The 22,983-nt window shown below is 41.6% G+C and overlaps 1 protein-coding gene across 1 annotated transcript in view; it reads right to left on the bottom strand.

Annotated features, from left to right (window-relative positions):
- PER3 (period circadian regulator 3) overlaps positions 1 to 22,983 on the bottom strand; it is a 66,291-nt gene that overhangs the window by 7,434 nt on the left and 35,874 nt on the right. Inside the window, 8 exon segments of the mRNA XM_070384400.1 lie at positions 4,010 to 4,102; positions 5,215 to 5,326; positions 6,735 to 7,001; positions 7,004 to 7,392; positions 8,087 to 8,317; positions 14,263 to 14,430; positions 15,018 to 15,142; positions 15,597 to 15,729. Coding sequence (XP_070240501.1) covers positions 4,010 to 4,102; positions 5,215 to 5,326; positions 6,735 to 7,001; positions 7,004 to 7,392; positions 8,087 to 8,317; positions 14,263 to 14,430; positions 15,018 to 15,142; positions 15,597 to 15,729 — 1,518 coding nt within the window.

Genomic DNA, 22,983 nt, shown 5'->3' with positions numbered 1-22,983 from the left:
TCCAGTAATCTTGCCTGGAGAATCCCATGGACAGAGGAGCCTGGTGGGCTACAGTCCATGGGGTTGCAAAGAGTGCTCCTATGGTAGGTGCATAAGTATTAATAACTGTTATGTCTTCCTGATGACTCATCCCCTTTATCATTATATAACGTCCATCTTTGTCTCTCATCACCTTTTTTTGAAGTCTACTTTGTCCGATACAAGTATGGCCACACAACTCTCTTTTGGGTGCCATCTGCTTGGAGGACCATTTTCCATCCTTTCTTTTGCGTCTGTTTTTCTGTTGAGCTGGGACAGGTCTCTTGGAGGCAGCATATAGTTGAGTCTTGCTTTGTAGTACTCCAACCACGCTGTGTCTTTTGATTGACAAATTCATTTACCCATATGGTGATTATTGGCAAATGGGGATTTAGTACGGCCTATTAATCTTTTGTTTTCTGCGTGCTCTCTTCCCCCATTGTTTCTTTTTCCTTGTGTTTCTGTCTGCCATTTTGGTTTGGTGGTTTTCTATAATGTTTTTCTCCATTTCCTCTCTTTTTTTTTTGGTTTCAGATTTCTGCTCTGGATTTTTGTGGTTACCATGAGGTTTTCATAAAATACCTCATAAATAAAATAGCCCTTTGTATGCTGATAGCATCTCATCTTCACTTACCTATATGGGTCTGTCCTTTTCCTCTTCCCCTTTCATGGGGGAAGTTGTCTTAAATGATCCCCTTTCATGTTATGAGTCTGTTACCCAACTGAAGTAGCTTTAGTTGTTTTTACTGCTTTCCTTCCTTTTAACTTTTATGCTCTAACAATGTGTCTAAAAATCTATTCTGACTGAGTTGGGATTTTCTGATTCTATTTATACCTCACTCAAGGTTTTGTGTACTTTGGCCTTTTCGTTTCAGGCAGAAGAGCTTCTTTGAACATTTCTTGTAAGGCAGGTCTAGCGGTGATAAACTTCCTCAACTCTTGTTTGTCTGGGAAAGTATTTCTCTTTCATATCTGAAGGACAGCTTTGCTGGATAGTCTTAGCTGACAGTTCTTATATTTCAGTATTTTGAGAATGTCATTCCACTTCCTCTTGGCCTACAGAGTTCCTGTTGAGAAAACTGCTGACAGCCAAATGGGGGTTCCTTTGTAAGTTATTATCCTTTGCCCATTAGTTGCCTTTAAAATTCTTTGCCATTGACTTTTGACAGTTTTAATATAATGTGTCTTGGAAAAGAAAGTATTTTTTCATTGAAGTAATTAGGTATTCTCTTAGCTTCATGGACTTTTATTAATACATTCAGTTCCTCTCCCATGTTTGGGAAGTCCCAGCTATTATTTCTTTATATTCTCTATTTATCATTAATTTTTGCCATTTTAATTGCAACGTACCTTGGTGTGGTTCTCTTTAGGTAGATTCTGTTTGGGACTCTTTTCTTCCTGGACTTGTATATGTTTCCTTTCCCAGTAACCTGGGACGAGGTTAAAATGGGCTATTTTCAGCTATTATGTCCTCAAGTATATTCTGTAATCCTTTTTCTCTCCCTTTTTCCTCTGTAACCTCTATAATGTGAATATTAGTATTCCTGGGAGATGTCTCAGATGTCTCAGACTGTCCTTACATCTTTTTATTCTGTTTTCTATTCAGCTTCAGTGATTACTACTACTCTGTTGTCCACCTCACTGGCCTAGTCCCCCTGTATCATTTAGTTTACTATTGATTCCTTCTGGTGTTATTTTTTCATTTCAGTTATTGTATTCTTCATCTTTGTTTGGTTGTTCTTTATATTTTCTAATTCTTTGTTAAAAACTTTGAATTTTTCTGTTTATCCATTTTTCTTCCAGTTCTCTGACCATCTTTACAGTCATTATCTTGAACTTTTCCTGGGTAGATTGATTATCTCCATTTCACTTAGCTCTTCTGGGGTTTAAATCTTGTTCCTTTGCTTGGAGCATGTTTCTATGTTGCCTCATTTTGCCGAAATTGCTGTTTTCATGTCTATGTATCTGGAAGGTTGATTACGTTTCCTGATCTTGGAGAAGTCGCCTTTTGTAGGAGATGTCCTGGTGTCTCAGAAGCACACTCCCCTCTGGTCATGAGAGCTGTATGCTTGCTCTAGGACTGACCCATAGGTGAGCTGCTGGGATCCTTCTGTTGTGGTAGGCTAGCTACCATGGGTGGTCTGGTAGGCTTGTTTATCCCCCCGTCTGGTTGGTTCCTAGGCCTTGTCTTTTGCCAAGGCTGCAAGGACCACAAGGCACCTGGACAGCACCAAGGGGCTGAGATGGGTGCACTGGGGTGAGTGCTGATTCACTGGTGGGTGGAGTCAGTGTCCGGGAGATCCTGCCAGCCCGCTGGCAGGCAGAGATGTGTCCTGGAGTCTGGCTGTAGGACCCAGGGGTCCCAGAGCTAATGTCATACTGCCAGTGGGTGGGGCTGGTACCTGACACAGCTGGCTGCAGGGTCCAGGGTATCCTGAAGCTTGTGCTGGCCTGCTGGTGGACAGGGCCAGGGCCCAGCTGGTCCTAATGTTGGTGCTGGCCTGCTCACATGAGACCTAGGTCCACAGGCTGCAGGACTGCCTCTCTCCTGCACTGGTGCTTGTCTGCTGGTGGGTGAGGCTGGGCCTGCAGCTAGAGCAGGCTTGCTGGTGGCTGAGGCAGGAGATTCTGGGTCTGGTGCCTGCTGCTGGTGGGAGAAGCTGGATCCCAGGGTCTCTGTGTGTAGGGTCCTGGGTGTCCCAGGTCTAGTACCTGCACACGGGTGTGTGGGGCCTGGCCCTTGGCCCCTTGGTGGGCAGTCATGTTCAGGGAAAGGTGTGAACTTAGGGGTCTTAAGGCAGCCTGTCTGCTCTTGGGTGGGGCTGTGTCCCTGCCCAGTTAGTTGCTTGGCCTGAAATGTCCCAGCACTGGTGCCTAAGGCCAGTGGATATGGGTGAGGCTGGGTTTGGAGGCCAATATGCTAGAGGGAAGATTCCAAAATGGCACTAGCCAGCAAGGGAGTCCATGTGGTAGAATGAGTGCCCCCAAGCGGCTGCCACCAGTGCTTATATCCTTGAGGGTGAGCTCCCATTAACTGGCTCCTGCCTCTGGGGAGCTTCCTGGTGGCTCAGATTGTACAGAATCTGCCAACAATGCAGGGAATCCGGGTTTGATCCCTGGGTCAGGAAGATCCCCTAGAGAAGGGACTGGCTTCCTAGGGGACTCTCCAACTTCAGCCTGTGGGTCTGATCCAGGCTCCTTCCAGATTATTGCTTCTGCCCTGGGTCCTATAGTATGTGAAAGTCTGTGTGCACCTTTTAAGAGTGGGGTCTCTCTTTCCCACACCCCTCTGACAAAGTCAAACATTCTGAGAGCTCATCTTCCTGGAGAAGGATGCCCAGGCTGTGGGGATCAACATGGGGATCAGACCCCATGCTCATTGGGGACAGCCTTGCAATTGCGATTACTCTTTCATTCATGGGTCACCCACTGAGGAATATGGGTCTTGACTATACTGTGACTCCCACCACCTACCAGTCTCATGGTTCCTTCTTTATATCATTAGTTGTAGAAGATCTTTATTTTTTTGAAAAAAAATTTTTTTGGCTGCACTAGGCCTTCACTGCTGCCTGCGGGCTTTCTCTAGTTGTTGACAATGGGGGCTACTCTCTGGTTGTGGTGCACAGGCTTCTCATTGCAGAGGCTTCTCTTGTTGCAGAGCTCAGGCTCTAAGAGCGTGTGGGATCAGTAGTAGCAGCTCGTGGGCTTTAGAGCACGGGCTCAGTAGCCGTGGCTTCCAGACTCAGCTGCCCCTCAGCATGTGGAATCTTCCTGGACCAGGGATTGAACCTGTGTCCCATACATTGGCAGGTGGATTGATTCTTCACCACTAGACCACCAGCGATGTCCAACAGAAGATGTAGATTCTGATCTTTTTTATTTATAGGTGTTCTGGAAACAGCTGCAATTTTAGTTTGCCTGTGGAAGGAGGTGAGCTCACCTCATACATAAAAAGTAACTTAAAATGGACCACAGACTTAGCTATAAAAGCTTAACCTGTAGAATTTCCAAGAGAAAACAGTAGGCCATCTTAGTGACTTCAAGTCAGGCATGAATGTCTTTAAAAAGACACAAGAAGCACAACCTATAAAAGAAAATGTTGATGAACTGAACCTCATCAAAACATTTGCTCTTCAAAATGAAGATGAAGATAAAAAACTGAACAAAGAGACAAGCCACACACAGGGAAGAAAAACGAGTGTTTGATAATAGACTTGTATCCAGAATACACACAGAAATCTTACTACTCAATAAAAAAAACTAACAAGCCCCCCACAAATGGGCAACAGATATGAACACATCTGGATGGCAAATAAGTAGACAAGAAGACAGCCAACACCATGAATCAATAGTCAAATGCAAACTAAAACCACAGTGAGTTTTTCAGTGCACATCTACGTGAATGGCTAAAATTTAAATGATGGACAATGTCCGGTGTTGGCCCGGACATGTTGTAAACTGGAGTTTTTATATGTGGCTGACAGTGATGCAAACAGTATAGCCACTTTGGAAAACAGTCTGCAGTTTCTTATAAAGTTAACTATAAACTTACCATGTGACCTAGCAATTTCATTCCTAGGTATTTAACCAAGAAAAATGACAACATATGTCTACAAAAAGACTCACACTTACATGTTCACAGCAGTGTTCTTCTTAATAGCCCCAAACTGGAAACAACTGAATAAACCATCAACTGGTGAATGGCTATTCATACAATGCAATTCCACTTGGCAATAAAAAGGAGCAAATTACTGATATGCACAACATGAATGAATCTCAACAGCTCTTTGCTAACTCAAGAGAACCCTGACACAGAAGACTGCACACTGGATGATTCGATCTATGTGAAATTACAGAAAGAGCAGCGTTAAAGTGACAGAAAGTGGATCAGTGCCTGCCAAGAGCCAGAGGATCAGGGACAGGCTCTGACTGCAGAGAATCAAAGAACGTTTCCAGGTGGTGGAAACATTCTGTATGGTGACTGTGGTGGTGGTTACACTGCTGTAAATCCTTGTCAGAATTCTTATTTTGTACCCCTAAATGCGGTGAATTTATTGTATATAAATATACCCCAATACAGCTTACAAAAAGAAAAAAAAATATTTTACTTTCACACCACGGCCAACACCTGAAAGCCCATTAAACAGTGACCTCCTAACCATGGGGTATGAAGAATATGTCATTTTGAGCTACTACCTGATGCTGCAGAGCCCGTTCCTGATGGAGACACCAAGTGCAGTGATGCTATGGATGGTTTCTTGGTAGTAAAACCATCTATCTTAGTCCCACTGCTGCCACGGACACCCTGCTAGAAAGTAAGAACACAAGGAAAGAGACCGAACATCTCAAGCATCATATTATAGAATAACTGGCAGATCTTCAACTTCACATGTTAAACAGAAAAAAAAAAAAGTACATATCAATACATAACTGAGAAGTAAAACATTTTCAGCCTGTCCCCAAGAGCCTGGTCAAAGTTCCTTTGCATATAATGTTAAAGATACGGCTTGTGTGTGTGTGTGTATATATGTATATACACACACACAAGTGAAGTGAAGTGAAGTGACTCAGTCGTGTCTGATTCTTTGTGACCCCATGGACGGTAGCCTAGCAGGCTCTTCCATCCATGGGATTTTCCAGGCAAGAATACTGGAGTGGGTTGCCATTTTCTTCTCCAGGAGATCTTCCCGACCCAGGGATTGAAACCGGGTCTCCCGCATTATAAGCAGATGCTTTACTGTCTGAGCCGCCAGAAAAGGGATCTAGTTCACTGACCCAGGATCGAACCCAGACCTCTGGTACTAGAAGCACGGAACCTCAGCCTCTTGACCACCAGGGAAGTTCACTACTGCTTTCTGAGCACTTTCCAGGGCTTCTGTGGTGTCTGATAGTAAAGAATCTGCCTGCAATGCAGAAGACCCGGGTTCAATCCCTGGCTCAGGAAGATCCCTGATTCTTGACCTAGATCATCAGATTCTGAACATTTGTTAAAAATGGTTATGCCTTGAAGTGAGGACTGAAGAAAACCTTAGTGAAAATACTTATGCTTGCCTTGGATCCTATATCTAAGTATAGGAAAGTCTTGCCCTGAAGTTTAAACTGACAAGTCTGAGAAGGCCTTTTTACCTAAAGAGATGAAAAGTTAAAGTGACAAAATTTTTTCATATAAAATTGATATGTATCCGTATAAAACTATAAACTGCCTACTTTACTGATAAATAATGACAGAGAGGAGCTCTCCCCATACAGACCTGCTATCCTACAATTATGTCTGAAAAAGGAAAACTGTTCAATTTATGTCTTGTCAGTATGGCTTGCTCCTAATCTAAATAGTCCCTAACCCCAGTGGTAAGAGAACACATTTTTTCTAGGTAATGAACATTTAAGTTTAATGCCTAGATATCAAATTTTAAAGCAGAGGGGAAATCCAGTTCACAAATAAAGTTTGAAAGATAGCACTCGGGGGAAAACCTAGCGAAGTATGTAAGAATTCAGGACATAGAAAATCCTTTCACTGCAGCTTTTTAAATAGAGTCAGGAGGGAATACCGTGTGTTTCTGTAGAACAAAGTCTTAACCTCAGCTGTAATGACGGTTACCCTCAGCTGTAATGCAGACCAGGTCATTCGTCTTGAGCTTCAGCACAAAAACCTTAATTTTAATAAGAGGACGCACAGTTACTTTCTCGTTCGTGTGTTGGAAGTTAGCATCACTTACACACACAGTTTCTGGGGATGCACAGGATCGGGGCCTGTCCTCCTGCAGGAGGTCAAGCTGGAGCATGGAGCTGCTCCCTGAGTTAATGAGGGGGTGTCCTTCATTCCGTGTCTCCCACTTCTCCTCTCTGCTCCTTGGGTTGACGGTTGAAGATGGTGGGCCTGGGTTTGGAGCCACTGCTGATACCGAAGAGAGTATTTCGGAAGAGGGTGCTGCTCCCAAGAAGGGATATGGGGAGAATGACAGTGATGAGAGGGGAGAGAGAGAGAGGGGTCATGCAGGAAGATGTTCACAAAAATGCAGAAGTAAGCAGAAGGCAGAGCTGGGAAACACTGCAGGCTGCTAGGCAAAGGTGGCTCAGGCAGCCTTGGTAGTACAGTTATCGAAACTTCGTGTTCTCTGCCAAGGGAGGTTGTGGCTAGGAGGGGAAGAGCTGGGATGAGGCCAGGGGCTGGGCTGGGAACCATCACTGTAGCTGGGAGCGAGGGGCCAGAGGCATGGGGACAGGAGGCGGAGGAGGGGCACCAGGGCTGTCCATCCGGGTGGGGACAGAAGTGATCCTTGGCGCTGCTGCCATCCGACCACACAAGAGGCTTCTTACGCTTGTGTTTCCCCTTTTTGCAACCAGCTGATCGTGTCGGCCTGGAAGCAGAACCTCCTGCAGGATAAAGAGGGAGACCAGTTACAGAAAACTAACCCAGAACAGAAGGACTCCATTGACAGGTAGTTGTAAGCACATTATAAGGAATAAACATTGGTCAATAATAACCATGTCCACTACAGGAATGACAGAAAGTAGACATAGAAAGATGGACGAGATCCTGGATACAAGCTGTTGCTATAAAGTAAACCCCATTTCAGCATCTCTCAGCCATTTTCTTACAAGCAAACATCCTACACTTCATTCTACATCTTCCAGGACTCATGTATGATTCCTAAACTTGGTAACTCTGTTGCTAAATGGAATATATATATATATTTATTTAATTTATTTGTAATCAGAGGATAATTGCTTTACAATGTTGCATTGGTATCTGCTGTACAACAATGCGAATCAGCCATAAGTATATGTATATCCCCTCCTTCTTGAACCCCCTCCCACACTCCCACCGCACCCCTCTAGGCTGTCGCAGAGCACTGGGCTGAGCCCCCTGTGCTATCCAGCAGCTTCCCACTAGCTGTCTGTTTCACACCTGGTGGTGTATATGCTTCAGCGCTACCCTCTCTCCCTCCCTCCCTCCGTCCCACGTCCACAAGTCTGTATGTATTCATCTGCACTGCTGCCCTGCAAATATGTTCATCAGTACCATTTTCCTAGGTTTATATGGAATATATTTTTTAAATTTAACTACCTTGAACATACAAGTATTTAGCTTTGCTTCTGCTTTCCTGCTGAAGATAGGAGCTATAGGGTGACGACAGAATCTTCTCCAGGAATTTATCTACATAGCTCTGCTCTTCCTTCTGTGTGTGGGCTGACAGCACAGCCTTTGTGAGCCCTGAGTGTTTAAACGCTTCTGCGGCCAGCGGAGCTGGGTGTGTGCTGAGAGTCCAGGGCTCACAGGCCAGCGGTCTGTGCTCTGCTGGAGTCAAATTCCGCTGAAGTGGAAGAAGACAGATTTAATTTTAACTCCAACTGGTTATTTTGCATTTATTTACTTTCACTAATTTAACTGCCTTTCAATAAATTTTTACAATCATTACAATGGCTGGAACATAAAAGCTCCATCAATTCAGCGGGTACATTTTTATTTTTCAGCCTTGTTTTACACTCTTTGCATACTTATATATACATTTTGGGCTTCCCTTGTGGCTCAGCTGGTAAAGAATCTGCCTGCTATGTGGGAGACTTGGGTTTGATCCCTGTATTGGAAAGAACCCCTGAAGAAGGGAATGACTACCCACTCCAATATTCTGGCCTGGAGACTTCCATGGACTGTACAGTCCATGGGGTCACAAAAAGTTGGACACGACTGAGTGACTCTCACTTACTTACTTACATACATTTTAGAGTTGTAATGCTCAATGTGCACACATTTATTTAGATCCTGCTTTCATTGTAAATATTTTTTATCTCCATGAATTCTTTGAAAAATTGTTATCTCTGGATTAATCTTTTAATATGTAATATAAATATGTGGTTTAAAAATTAACATGTGTTAGACATTTAGTAGCTTCTCCCCAACCTTGTGTAACACCTGCCTAGTTCTCATTTATTCTCCCCACAGAAAACCTTTTATTTGCTTATTTATCTACTTTCTTTAAGCATCTGTAAATAAGTACAGATATAGACTCTTATCCCTCTTCCTCATTTTTACCCAAAAGGCATATAATCTTGTACACTAAGCTGCAGTGTGTTTTTTCATTTAACAATATCCCTTTTATCAGTACATCATGTAGGATTCCACTTTACGTGCATGCATGCCACATGCTGTTGCTTCAGTTGTGTCTGACTTTTTGGGACCCCATGGACTGTGGCCGGCCAGCCTCCTCTGTCCAGAGGATTCCCAGTCAAGAATACAGGAGTGGATTGCCATATCCTTCTCCAGGGATCTTCCCAACCCAGGGATCAAACACATGTCTCCTGCACTGGCAGGTGGACGCTTTACTGATGAGCCACAGGGATGCCCATAACCACCTGTAGACAAATGCTGGGTTGCTTCTAAACATTACTTCTTCCAGGTACAAGAGATTTTACAGCAGACTCTGGTGGCCCTCCCAGCCTCCATTCCCCCTCTCCTCTGCTATGTGGTACTGAGGTGTGGGTAGGCTTGGTCCCACTACACTTCCAGAAATGGGCTCTGACTAGTCTAAGTCAACACACTGGACAGAGGGCTACGATGGACGAGCAGGGACTGGACTGACCTTCCCACCTGAAATAACTAGGAAGGCACAACATATGTGAAACAATAATTTCTGAGACACAAAACATCCTACGGGATTGGAAACAAGGTGAACCTCAGGCCTGCCTAGCTACTGCCTTGAGAGTGAGGAACAAGGTGGGCTCCCTGAGGGCAGAGACAGAGCCGAGAGAATGGGGAGGTCACAGTGGCTGGAGTTCAGGAAGATGAGTGGAGGGGACAGCCACACGAGAGGCCTCCAGACAGCTGTAGGGAACCCCCAAGTCCTCAGCAGTTCATTCATGGGAGGAAAAAAATCACCTGAAAGGATCAGACTGAAGCTCACAGCAGGTGGAGAACAGGGCTCAGTCCCGTCAGCCAGACTAGAAGATCTCATAACCCATATGCACTGGGTAGAACACTCTTAGGGGTCTTGCCTCAGTAGCAGAGAAGAACTAGACCTCCCTGCACCGCTCTGTTCCTGTCTAAGCAATTTTAAAAGCAAAGCCTGAGAAGATCCATCTGTTTCCATGAGGCTAAACTGGGCCCCAGAATAAAGCTCAACAATGTTAATAGGAATATTCAGCACCCATTCACAGTATCTGCTATCCTGTCAAAGGCTACTTGGCATGCGAAGAAGCAGGAACATACAGCCCACAAAAAGGAGAAAAATTAATCATGCAAAATCAACCCTGGGCTGGGAGAGAATTAGAACTGGAAGATAGAACATTAACAGTTATAATGTATTTCATACAGTCACAGGGAAGATATTTTAAATATGCTATATAAAGACATGGAAGATATTACAAAGACTCAAATAGAACTTCTAGAAATGAAAACTATAATATGTGAGATGGAAAAGCTACTGACTGGAAATAATGACAGATTTTACAATAGAAAACACTAGTGAACCTGAAGACACAGCAATAGAGACTGTCTCCAAATGAAACAAAGACCTAAAAAATGAAAAAGTTTAAATGAACAGAGCATCAGTGGACTGTGACACAACTTCAAGCAGCCTATATACATGGAACTTGAGTCCCAGAAAGAGGGGAAACAGAAAAAATATTTTAAAAATAAGGGAAGAAGTTTTTTCAGTTTGATGGAAACAATAAACCTATAAGTCCAAGAAGCCGAATAAACTCCAAGTATAAAAAACATGAAGAACACTACATCCTGGAACGTCAAAATCAGACCATCGAAATCAGTGACGAGTAGAAAAGCTTACGTTCAGCCAGAAGCTGCACATATATGCAAACAATACAGATGACAGAAGACTTCCTGTCAGAAACGATGCCAATGAGGACTCAGTAGAGCAGCATCTTTAAGGTACTGAGAGATAAACAGTCACCCTAGAATTCTCCGATCTGTTAAAATGTGTTTAAAACATGAACGTGAAATAAAGACACTTTCAGATGTACAAAAATGTGAAGGATTCATCACTGGTAGACCTGTACTACAAGAGACATAAAAGGAATGCCTTAGGCAGAAGAAGGATGATACCAGATAAATCTACATAAAGGAATGAGAAACACTGAGAGATGAATAAAGGGATAAACACTTAAATTTCTTTAAAAGATAATAATTACACAAAATAATAACAACATAGGGTGGGATTTCTAACACATGTAGAAACATATGCCAACAGACAAAGACCAAGGTGGGTAAATGGAAGTATAGTATTTTAAGTTTTTTATACATGAAGTGGTATAATATCTCTAGAAGACAGACTGTGAAAAATTAAATGCATACACCATAAACTCTAAAGCAACTACTAAAATAAACACCACTTTAAATACCAAGACATACATAGGTTAAAAGTAAAAGGTTAGAAAACAATATCAGATTATAAAAAAAAAAGCTAGAGTGAATATATTAATATAGACAAAGTATACTTTAGAGGAAAGAAAATACAAGAGATAAAGAAAGACATTTCACAATGATAAAAGGATCAATTAATCAAAAGGACAAAACAATTCTAAACAAGACCCTGATGCTGGGAAAGATTGAGGGCAGGAAGAGAAGGGGGTGACAGAGGATGAGATGGTTGAATGGCATCACTGACTCAATGGACATGAGTTTGAGCAAACTCTGGGAGATGGTGGAGGACAGGGAAGCCTGGCGTGCAGCAGCCCATGGGGTCGCAAAGAGTCAGACACAGCTTAGTGACTGAACAACAACAACACGCACAAATTAAGACAATTTCAAAATGCACAAAGCAAAGACCAATCAAACAGCAATGAGAAATAGACAAACCCACAATTATGGCCAGAGGCTTCAACACCCCTTCTGAAGTACAACAAGTATTCAGAAAATCAGTGGACAGAGAATAACTGAACAAACTATCAACCAACCTGACCTAGTTTATACACTGATAGAATATTCAACCCAACAGAGGCAAAATAAACATCCTTTTCAAGTGAATACAGAACATTTACCAAGATAGACCATATTGTAGACCATAAAACTAGTCTCAATAAATTTAAGAGTTCAAGTTTTGTATTTTCTCTGATCACAATGGGATTAAATTAGAAATCAATAAAGAAGTATGGAATATCTCTAAATGCTTCCTAATATATGATGATACATATGAAAATATAAAATATTTCAAAGAAAATATTAAAAGGAATATTAGGCAGCATTTGAACATGATGAAAATGAAACAAAATACATCAAAATGTGTGAAATGCAGCTGAGAGTAAAAGGAAAGTTTACACTCAAATCCACTAAGGAAGAAAACTGTCTGAAATTAATGACTTCAGCTTCCATCTTAAGAAACTCAAAACACAAGAGTAAGGTAAAACAAAAATAAGCAGGAATTGCCCTGGTGGTCCAGTGGTTAAGACTCTGCACACCCAACGCCAGAGGTCTGGGTCAATCCCTGGTCAGGGAATTACAGAATTGATATTATTTTTTCCTTAAATGTTTGCTCAAACTCACTAGTGAAGCCATTTGGGCTTGGAGTTTTCTTGTTGGAGAAGTTTTTTATCAACAAATTCAGTTTTTTAAATAGATATGAGGCTATTCAGGCTTTCTACCTCTTGAGTGACTTTAGTGTGTATCTCTCAAACAATTGGTCAATTTTGTCTAAGTTGTCAAGTTTATTGGGAAAACTTGTTTATAATGTTCAGTTGTTATTCTTTTGATATCTAGCGATGGTAGGATCTCTAGGGATGTTTCCTCTATCATTTCTGAAATTGATAACTTATATCTTCCCTTTTTTTTCCTGATCAGGCTTACTAGAGTTTGATCAATTTCATTGCTCTTTGCAAAGAACCAGCTTAAAAATTTATTATTTTTCTCTATTATTTTTCTGTTTTCTACTTAAAAGATTTTTACTCTGATCTTTATTTCCTTTCTTCTGCTTCATTTTTTAAAATTTGGCTGCACTGGGTGTCCCAACACATCATCAGAATATGGTGTAAACCCAAGGAATATGGGCTTCCCAGAAAGCAAAAGACAGATGCAGCTTAAGACATTTGGGCTCTGATTCTGCTTTCTCTCCTTAGAATAAAGAGGTGGACCTGCAGATGCTAAGACTGGTGTAAGATCAGGAGAAATAATTATCAGTAAATACTGATTATTCCTTAAATGAAAACATACAGATTTCAATATGAATTCTTTCAAAGTAGTATTAACATAAGACCAAAATATACAAAGTCTAGTGGTGCAGTCAAAAAAAGAGGTTTCTGTATCAGGTAAGACCCCACCTTGCATGGACTGACGGTGTCACTGACTGCTCCGTACCCACGTGGGTATCCGAAGCATTAAGAACACATACACTAAAAGATATGCGTCTGCTCTCATCCTGAGGCACTAGTTCAATTCCAGTAAAAGTCTACCTGTGACTAATTAGAAATAATAGAAAAATATATAGAAATAAACTAATCTCACAATAGCCGTGTCTTTCTCTGGTCTTTTCCCACCATCCACCGTCCACTTGTCAATATAATGCTCTCCGTCTCAAAGGGTGGCATGAGGATTAAGAGAATTAATTTATATGAAGAACTAAGGGCAGGGGATGGTATACAGTAACAGCTCAGCACATGTTCACTTATATTCCACTGAAGACTAGGAAAGATAAGTTAGACACAATCTGAAACCTGACTGAACATGTTTATCACCATTTCCTTACCTACCAAATCCTTATGAAGAATGCAAAAGTCAAAAGGGCAGGTGAGAGCAAAATAGAATAAAAAGGAGACATCAGAATAATTTACTAAGTCACTATGTTAAAGGAAGAGAGCTTCAAACATACACTCCTCATTTATAAGAACAATACAAAAATTTGAGTGTGTTTATATGTATAATCCACCTAGTCACCGCTGGAGTCCAAATTCAAAATGAACACACTCTTTCAAGGTCAGCAACAAAGTGACCCAAGGCAGTCTCAACAATAATTGCATTAATAATGGTGAAGACTAATTGATGGCTTACTACTAGAGACCAGGTACTATCCTAGGAGCTTCACACGTGTCAGAAGAGTTGACTGGCCAATGACATAACTAGCAGATACAGTCCAAAATATACTGACCATTATAAACGTGATGATATTTCCAAAAACACTTTACCTGAAAAAAAAAAATCCATCTTAAACATCTTTACTAAGTAAATGGTATTAAAGACTTGTTCTTACAATGGTTGTATTTAACGTTGAGTGTTTTCTGAAGTAAAGGCTACCATGGTACCTGAGTCTGGTGGTGGGATGTCGACAAGGACACTGCTGGAGCTGCCCTGGCTTGTGTCCAGGCTCAGAGTCACTGTGCTCAGGGTCCACGGAGCTCCTACTTCAGCGTCTGTGGACTGCCCATTAGTGGCCATTTCTGATGCAGGTACAGCTGGGATCTGAGAAACAGCTGGTGATATCATAGTGAAAAGAAAAATTCCCAACAGGAAATTCATATTAAAAACCTGAAGAGTTAATAGACATTTATACCCGATAAGTTAAAATCTACTGGTCATGTAGAGGCAATATGAAACTAGGATTGTTTGTGATTGCAATGAAATAATTAAGGGCAAAAGATGAAAGAAAATCAGGGCTTCCCTGGTGGCTCATTGGTTAAGAATCGACCTACCAATGCAGGGGACACGGGTTCGATCCCTGGTCTGGGAAGATCCCACATGCCGCAGAGCAACTAAGCCCGTGAGCCACAACTACTGAGCCTGCGAGCCCTAGAGCCCATGAGCTGCAGGTACTGAAGCCCACATGCCTGGAGCCTGCACTCCGCAACAAGAGAAGCCACTGCAATGAGAGCCCAAGCGCTGCAACAGAGAAGCCCCTGCTCGTCTCGACTAGAGAATGCCCACGAGCGCAAGGAAGAACCAGTGCAGCCTGAAGTAATAAGACAAATAAATTATTTAAAATGCTTAAAAAAAAAAAAGATGAAAAACAAACAGAGAGGGGTGGCTCTCTTGATCTAACTATGGAAGACACCCTTCTCACCTCGCAGTGCCTGGATGTCATCTGCTCTGTGGCTTTGTCTGTCCTCTTCTGAGGATGAGGAAGTTGTATTTGTAGAGGAGATACACTTCCTCTTCAAAGCTGGGATGTGGTAGCTCTTCAGGTACCTGCATATTAATAATTCGGCCATGTATTCCTACCTGCCCCCAATGTGGGCACCTCTCACCTCTCTGCTTTCCTTATGCCATTTCTGTTTGGGATATTTCACTGTCTTCTTTGGCTGAAGTCTTCCCTGACCATCTGGGCCCCCATCAAGGGATTCTTATATATTCCCTTCTATGGTCTTGCATTGATTTTCACAACTTAATTCTTATGAGCACAGGTCTTGTCTTCTCAACTATATTCAAAGAAGGGAAGCATCTTCTAACTTTCTGGATCCCCTGAACTGTTCAATTTATTATGAATTGTAGGTGGCATGTATCTATTGATCTATAGTGAAATATCAAGACAATAGCTGGTGAAAAATCAAGACAACAGCTATTAAAAACGATATAAAGGCTCCATAGTGACAACACACACTTCTGGAAAAACTAACACATTATCAAAACTTGTGTCTCATACCTGATAACACTATCAATACAGTTTATCTGCTGATAGGATGGGCTATGCTGAACCTTTCTCAAATCCTCACAGGGCTCAGTATACATGCTATTATTTTTCACTGTCTGTAAGGAAGAAGAGGTCTTCTGCTCATCTGAAATAGAATGAAAGGATGTTCAATTAAAAATATATTCTTGAGAACATGTACTTATTTAGCAAAATTAAATCATGATATTTTAGGATAGATATACGGTACTTTAGAATAGACATGATCAATATTATATAGCTATTAAAAATGAGCTCAGATCTAAATGAGCAGATATAGAAAGATATCACACAGAACAATTACATGAACAACTGCATTTTTACCTTTTAAAAAAGGAGTGAAATAAATGTTTCAGGCAAAGATTATCAAGGAACAAACAGGTGAAAGGTGAAAGGCTGATGGGGACTTTTACAATGTTACCACCTCTACAACTGATGGATCCTGGTATCACTAAGCAGGGGGTGACAGACACAGTGCGTTCTTATGTGTGGTGACAGAAAGTGCGTGGCACTGCCTGTGCTGAATTGGTATCCAAGAGAACATTCTATGATGACAGAATGGTATTTTATCTATACTGTCCAACCTGGTAGCCAGTAACACCACATCCAGCAACCAAGCACTTGAAGTGTGGCTACAACAAAAGAGGAACTACATATTACATTTTATTTATTTGTAACTTATTTGTATTTAAATTGCAAAATGTGGCTGCTGCTGCTGCTAAGTCGCTTCAGTTGCATCCGACTCTGTGCGACCCCATACCCGGCAGCCCACCAGGCTCCCCGTCCCTGGGATTCTCCAGGCAAGAACACTGGAATGGGTTGCCATTTCCTTCTCCGATGCATGAAAGTGAAAAGTGAAAGTGAAGTCACTCAGTCGTGTCTGACTCTTAGCGGCCCCATAGACGAAAGCCTACCAGGCTCCTCCGTCCATGGGATTTCCCAGGCAAGAGTACTGGAGTGGGGTGCCAGTGGTTACCAAATCGGATAGCAGAGGTATAGAGAGAGAAAAAAGACCACAGGCTGGAGCACTGAAGAACTTTCTGTAGAGAAGACACAGCCAGTAGAGGAGTCTTATCCAACCACTGATTAATTCTCTGTATCTATGAGCTTTTTTTTTTTTTTTTAGATTCCACATATAAGTGAAACCATATGCCGTGTGTCTTTCTCTGACTTATTTCACACAGCACAGTTCTCCTAAAGTCCTTTTGCTGTCACAAGGGAAGAATTTCATTCTTTTTATGGCCAAATAGTACTCCATTCTCTATATATACCAGTTGCTTTATCCATTCATCCATGGATGCACACTTAGGTTGTTTCAATGTCTTGGTTATTGGGAATAATTCTGCAATGAACATAGTGAAGCATGTATCTTTTCAAATTAGTGTTTTCATTTTCCTCAGATAAATACTCATAAATGAGACTGCTGGATTATATGGTAGTTTCATTTTTAATTTTTTGAGGAACTGCCATACTTTTTTCCACAGTGGCTGCATCAGTTTACATTCCCATCAATAGTATAAAAGGGTTCCCTTTCCTCCAGGTCCTCACCAACACTTGCTATTTCTTGTCCTTTTGATGGCCATTCTGATGGGTGTGAGGTGACATTTCATTGTGGTTTCGATATGCTGTGGTCTCCAACTATAGCTGTGGATTTGTTTATTTCTCCTTGAAGTTTTTATCAATTTTTGCTTCATATTACATATTTTGAAGCTCTGGCGTTAGGTGCATCAACAGGCTTGTTTTATGTTCTCAGAGAATCAACTTCCTGGTCTTTATGCAATATTGCTCTGAAAGCCTCGTTCTAAAGGCCACTGTGTCTGACCTTAGTACAGTGCTTTCCAGTTTTCTCTGGACTCCTGTTAGCATGGCATATCTTTTCTAACTTTTTACTTTTATCCTATGTTTTTAATATTCAAAATGGGTTTTGTTGACAATATACAGATGCATCTTGCTCTTCCATCCAATTTGACAGTTTGTCTTTTCACTGGTATATTGAGATCATTCACATTTGATGTGATCAATGCTGTTGGATTAAAATGTACCCGCCTTTTAAAAATTTTAATTGGAGGATAATTATAATATTGTGATGGTTTTTGCCATACCTCTTGCTAGTTGTTTTCCATTTGTTCCATCTGGGTTTTTTGGTTTGTTTCTTTTTTCTTCGTTTTCTGTCTCACTTGGGTTAAGTGTTTTAAATTACATTTTACCAAGTCCACTGATATTATTTATACTTCTTTAAAATTTTTTACTAATAATTACCCTGAAGTTTACAAACATATTGTAAGAAGTTAGTTTCTATCTCATCAATATACTCCAAATAATAAAATTTGGAAGGAATTTTACAACAGTATATTCCCAATACCTAGCTCCTGTTCTTTGTAGTATTTTTTACACACATTATAAATGCAAAATACTCTTTTTGCTTTAGTCAGTTATCTTTTAGAGTAACTAAAAATAAGCAAAAAATAATAAGTATTTTATCCTAAGTGCCTAAGTATTAGTCACTCAGGCATATCTGATGCCATGTGACCCCATGGACTGTAACCAGCCAGGCTCCTCCATCCACGGACTTCTCCAGGCAAAACTGCTAGAGTGGGTAGCCATTCCCTTCTCCAGGGGAGCACCCTGACATGCGGACACATTACATAAGACAGCAGGGACTGGGCATGGCTTCCCTTCCACTACATCAGAGTCAATCTAATTAAGCTTTAGGCCAGGCTAAAGGTCTACTGTTGCTATGACTTCGTTCAGTGTATGACAGCTTTCAGATCCCTCCAGGGTCACTCTGCTTCAGGTGGTGGCTGGTCCCCTGAGAGCTCCTCTTTTCCAACGTCTGTTCCACTCTCAGGTCTTGGGCTTCCCTTTGCACCGTGCCTCAGAGAAAGTCCGTCTCTTGCAGGTAACAAGATTCAGTCGGTTATGGGATCCAGCACTTACTTCACTTCATGTAAGCGTGTGCCTCTCCTCAGATTACAGGCCTGCTGGCTGTCCTGTAGCCTCAGCACTCTGCTGGGTTCAAGAAAGATCATGAACTTAACGCCTGTCTGGGCTTTTTCCCTGTTAAGTTTGGAATGAGTTAGTTCAGTTTATGAGTCATCTTTCATCTGGGCTTTGTGTCACCCTTGCAGTGGAACATTCAATTTCCCCTAATTTCCCCAGTTCTCTGGCAGCAGGTCATCAATCGGTATGTACAGCTGATGAAGGGACTTTACGTGTCTCTGTTGTTCCTTGTCCTGCCATACTACATTTAAAAGTTTCCCTTCTTAAGTGTGTGTGAGTGCTCAGTTGTGTCTGACTCTCTGCGATCCCATGGACTGTAGCCCGCCAGGCTCCCCTGTCCATGGGGTTTCCCAGGCCAGAATGGTAGAGTGGATTGCCAATTCCTTCTTCAGGGGACCTTCCTTCTCCCAGGGATTGAACCCATGTCTCTTGTGTCTCCTGCATGGGCAGGTGGATTCTTACCACTGTGCCACCTGGGATGCCCTATTATTCTTTCTTATTCTTTCCTAAAGCATGACCTGCCTTTATAAAACGGGTCAACATGTATACTTAAAACCCTGTGTTCTTGTGCACTGCAGCACCCCGTATATAAAACATGTATGCAATGACCACTTAGTATTTTCCTTTTCATTGGTGTATGTCTCTACTCAATTTCTAATACTTAAATTATAACATTTTCCATCTTTAAGTTGTATTCCTGTTCTCTTGAGTAATAAAGATTTTTTTTTTAAACTAGCTCTTTAAACTTGTAGGTCTTAAAATGTTAATAAAATCAAGATGCCCAAGTAATATCAGTTCTCTGAGGTTATTTCAAATGGCAACAGATTTTTCCCCAAAGTCACATCCCAGGTGTGCTCACTAAATATAACACATATGTTAGAAAATGTAAGTTTCTAATAGCAGCATAAGTACACAGAGTTACCTATAGCTTAAATTTTATAAAATGATGAATGAAGTACTGATGTCTGCTTAGATATACAGCTTCAAATAACAGTACTGGTGGTATTGCCACACCAATGGTAGATAGTAAGAAACTGGATAAAGCAGGAGCTTACAAAGAATTTCTACTCTGAGAAAAAATTCCAGAGGCCAGGACACAAAAATCTCATGAACATGAGATCAGAGGTCAAGGCAGCAGCAGGCAGCATTACCTGGATCAGACGATGAAGAACACATTTAGAGAATTTAGATTTAAAATCTCCCCCAAAGAATTTTCTCTGCCAGGACATGAGATAATGATAAAGAGCAAAAAAAGATATTTAAGATAAATCCTTTTGTGGAGGAGATCTGATGGTGTCAAGCAACAAAAAGAGTTGTCCTTTCTATCTTGTGCCCTTACGTCTACAGCAAAAGAAACAAACGGAAACATGAAACCTTCTGTCAAGGTGAAGAAAAAGTACAAAAACCCAAAGTAAAGGACTTGCTGTATCCAGAGGGCATCCTATGGGCTCCCAGTGATACCACTTCTAGGAGCCACAGTTTGATATTTTTGTTGTGGAAATCATGTCAAGTCCCAAAAAACACAGCTACTATATTATTACTGACTTCAGATAAGATTTCACCCTATTCTGTAAAACACCCATTTGACAATGGTAGAGACCATCAGTAACATTTAGGTGACCAAAATCTACAGTAGCTTCCAACATTATATTAATATTTGAGGAGAAAAATTAGAAGAGAAATTTATGTAAGTAAAGAAGTTATGAAACTCATACATATGTGAAGTGAGGTGAAGTGAAAGTCACTCAGTTATATCTGACTTTTTGTGACCACATGGACTGTAGCCTGCCAGGCTCTCCTGTCCATGATATTCTCCAGGCAAGAATACTGGAGTGGGTAGCTGTTCCCTTCTCCAGGGGATCTTTCCAACCCAGGGCTCAAACCCAAGTCTCCCAGATTCTTTACCATCTGAGCCACCAGGGAAGCTCATGTGTGTGTGTGTGTCTGTGTGTGTCTGTGTGTGTATAGATATAGATATATCAGTTTCAGTTGAGTCGCTCAGTCATGTCCGACTCTTTGCAACCCAATGAACTGCAGCATGCCAGGCCTCCCTGTCCATCACCAACTCCCAGAGTTCACCCAAACTCATGTCCATTGATCGGTGATGCCATCCAATCATCTCATCCCCTGTCATCCCCTTCTCCTCCTGCCCACAATCTTCCCCAGAATCAGGGTCTTCTCATGACTCAGCTCTTTGCGTCAGGTAGCCAAAGTATTGGAGTCTCAGCTTCAACATCGGTCCTTCCAATGAACACCCAGGACTGATCTCCTTTAGGATGGACTGGTTGAATCTCCTTGCAGTCCAAGGGACTCTCAAGAGTCTTCTCCAACACCACAGTTCAAAAGCATCAATTCTTTGGCACTCAACTTTCTTTATAGTCCAACTCTCACATCCATACATCACCACTGGAAAAACCATAGCCTTGACTAGATGGACCTTTGTTGACAAAGTAATGTCTCTACTTTTTAATATGCTGTCTAGGTTGGTCATAATTTTCCTTCCAAGGAGTAAGTGTCTTTTAATTTCGTGGCTGCAATCACCATCTGCAGTGATTTTGGAGCCCAAAAAAATAAAGTCAGCCACTGTTTCCACTGTTTCCCCATCTATTTGCTATGAAGTGATGGGACCAGATGCCATGATCTTCGTTTTCTGAAATGTTGAGCTTTAAGCCAACTTTTTTACTCTCCTCTTTCACTTTCATCAAGAGGCTCTTGAGTTCTTCTTCACTTTCTGCCATAAGGGTGGTGTCATCTGCATACCTGGGGTTACTGATATTTCTCCCAGATATCTTGATTCCAGCTTGTGCTTCCTCCAGCCCAGAGTTTCTAATGATGTACTCTGCATAGAAGTTAAATAAACAGGGTGACAATATACAGCCTTGACGTACTCCTTTTCCTATTTGGAACCAGTCTGTTGTTCCATGTCCAGTTCTAACTGTTGCTTCCTGACGTGCATACAGGTTTCTCAAGAGGCAGGTCAGGTGGTCTGGTATTCCCATCTCTTTCAGAATTTTCCACAGTTGATTGTGATCCACACAGTCAAAGGCTTTGGCATAGTCAAGAAAGCAGAAATAGATGTTTTTCTGGAACTCTTTTGCGTTATTGATGATCTAGTGGATGTTGGCAATTTGACCTCTGGTTCCTCTGCCTTTCCTAAAACCACCTTGAACATCTGGAAGTTCATGGTTCACGTATTGCTGAACGCTGGCTTGGAGAATTTTGAGCATTACTTTACTAGCGTGTGAGATGAGTGCAATTGTGCGGTAGTTTGAGCATTCTTTGGCATTGCCTTTCTTTGGGATTGGAATGAAAACTGACCTTTTCCAGTCCCGTGGCCACTGCTGAGTTTTCCAAATTTGCTGACGTAGTGAGTGCAGCACTTTCACAGCATCATCTTTTAGGATTTGAAATAGCTCAACTGGAATTTCATCACCTCCACTAGCTTTGTTCATAGTGATGCTTCCTAAGGCCCACTTGACTTCACATTCCAGGATGTCTGGCTCTAGGTGAGTGATCACACCATCATGATTATCTGGGTCATGAAGATCTTTTTTGTACAGTTCTTCTGTGTATTCTTGCCACCTCTTCTTAGTATCTTCTGCTTCTGTTAGGTCCATACCATTTCTGTCCTTTATCGAGCCCATCTTTGCATGAAATGTTCCCTTGGTATCTCTAATTTTCTTGAAGAGATCTCTAGTCTTTCCCATTCTATTGTTTTCCTCTATTTCTTTGCATTGATCACTGAGGAAGGCTTTCTTATCTCTCCTTGCTATTGTCCGGAACTCTGCATTCAGATGTTTATATCTTTCCTTTTCTCCTTTGATTTTTGCTTCTCTTCTTTTCACAGCTATTTGTAAGGTCTCTGCAGACAGCCACTTTGCCTTTTTGCATTTCTTTTTCTTGAGGATGGTCTTGATCCCTGTCTCCTGTACAATGTCATGAACCTCCGTCCATAGTTCATCAGGCACTCCATCTATCAGATCTAGTCCCTTAAATCTATTTCTCACTTCCATTGTATAATCATAAGGAATTTGATTTAGGTCATACTTGAATGGTCTAGTGGTTTTCTCCACTTTCTTCAATTTAAGTCTGAATTTGGCAATAAGGAGTTTATGATCTGAGGCACAGTCAGCTCCTGGTCTTGTTTTTGCTGACTGTATAGAGCTTCTCCATCTTTGGCTGCAAAGAATATAATCAATCTGATTTCGGTGTTGGCCGTCTGATGATGTCCACGTGTAGAGTCCTCTTGTGTTGTTGGAAGAGGATGTTTGCTATGACCAGTGTGTTCTCCTGTCAAAACTCTATTAGCCTTTGCCCTGCTTCATTCCGTACTCCAAGGCCAAATTTGCCTGTTACCCCAGGT

Source organism: Bos mutus, chromosome 16, assembly GCF_027580195.1.
Source record: "Bos mutus isolate GX-2022 chromosome 16, NWIPB_WYAK_1.1, whole genome shotgun sequence".
NCBI lineage: Eukaryota > Metazoa > Chordata > Mammalia > Artiodactyla > Bovidae > Bos > Bos mutus.
This window is presented reverse-complemented; position numbering and strand designations above follow the sequence as displayed.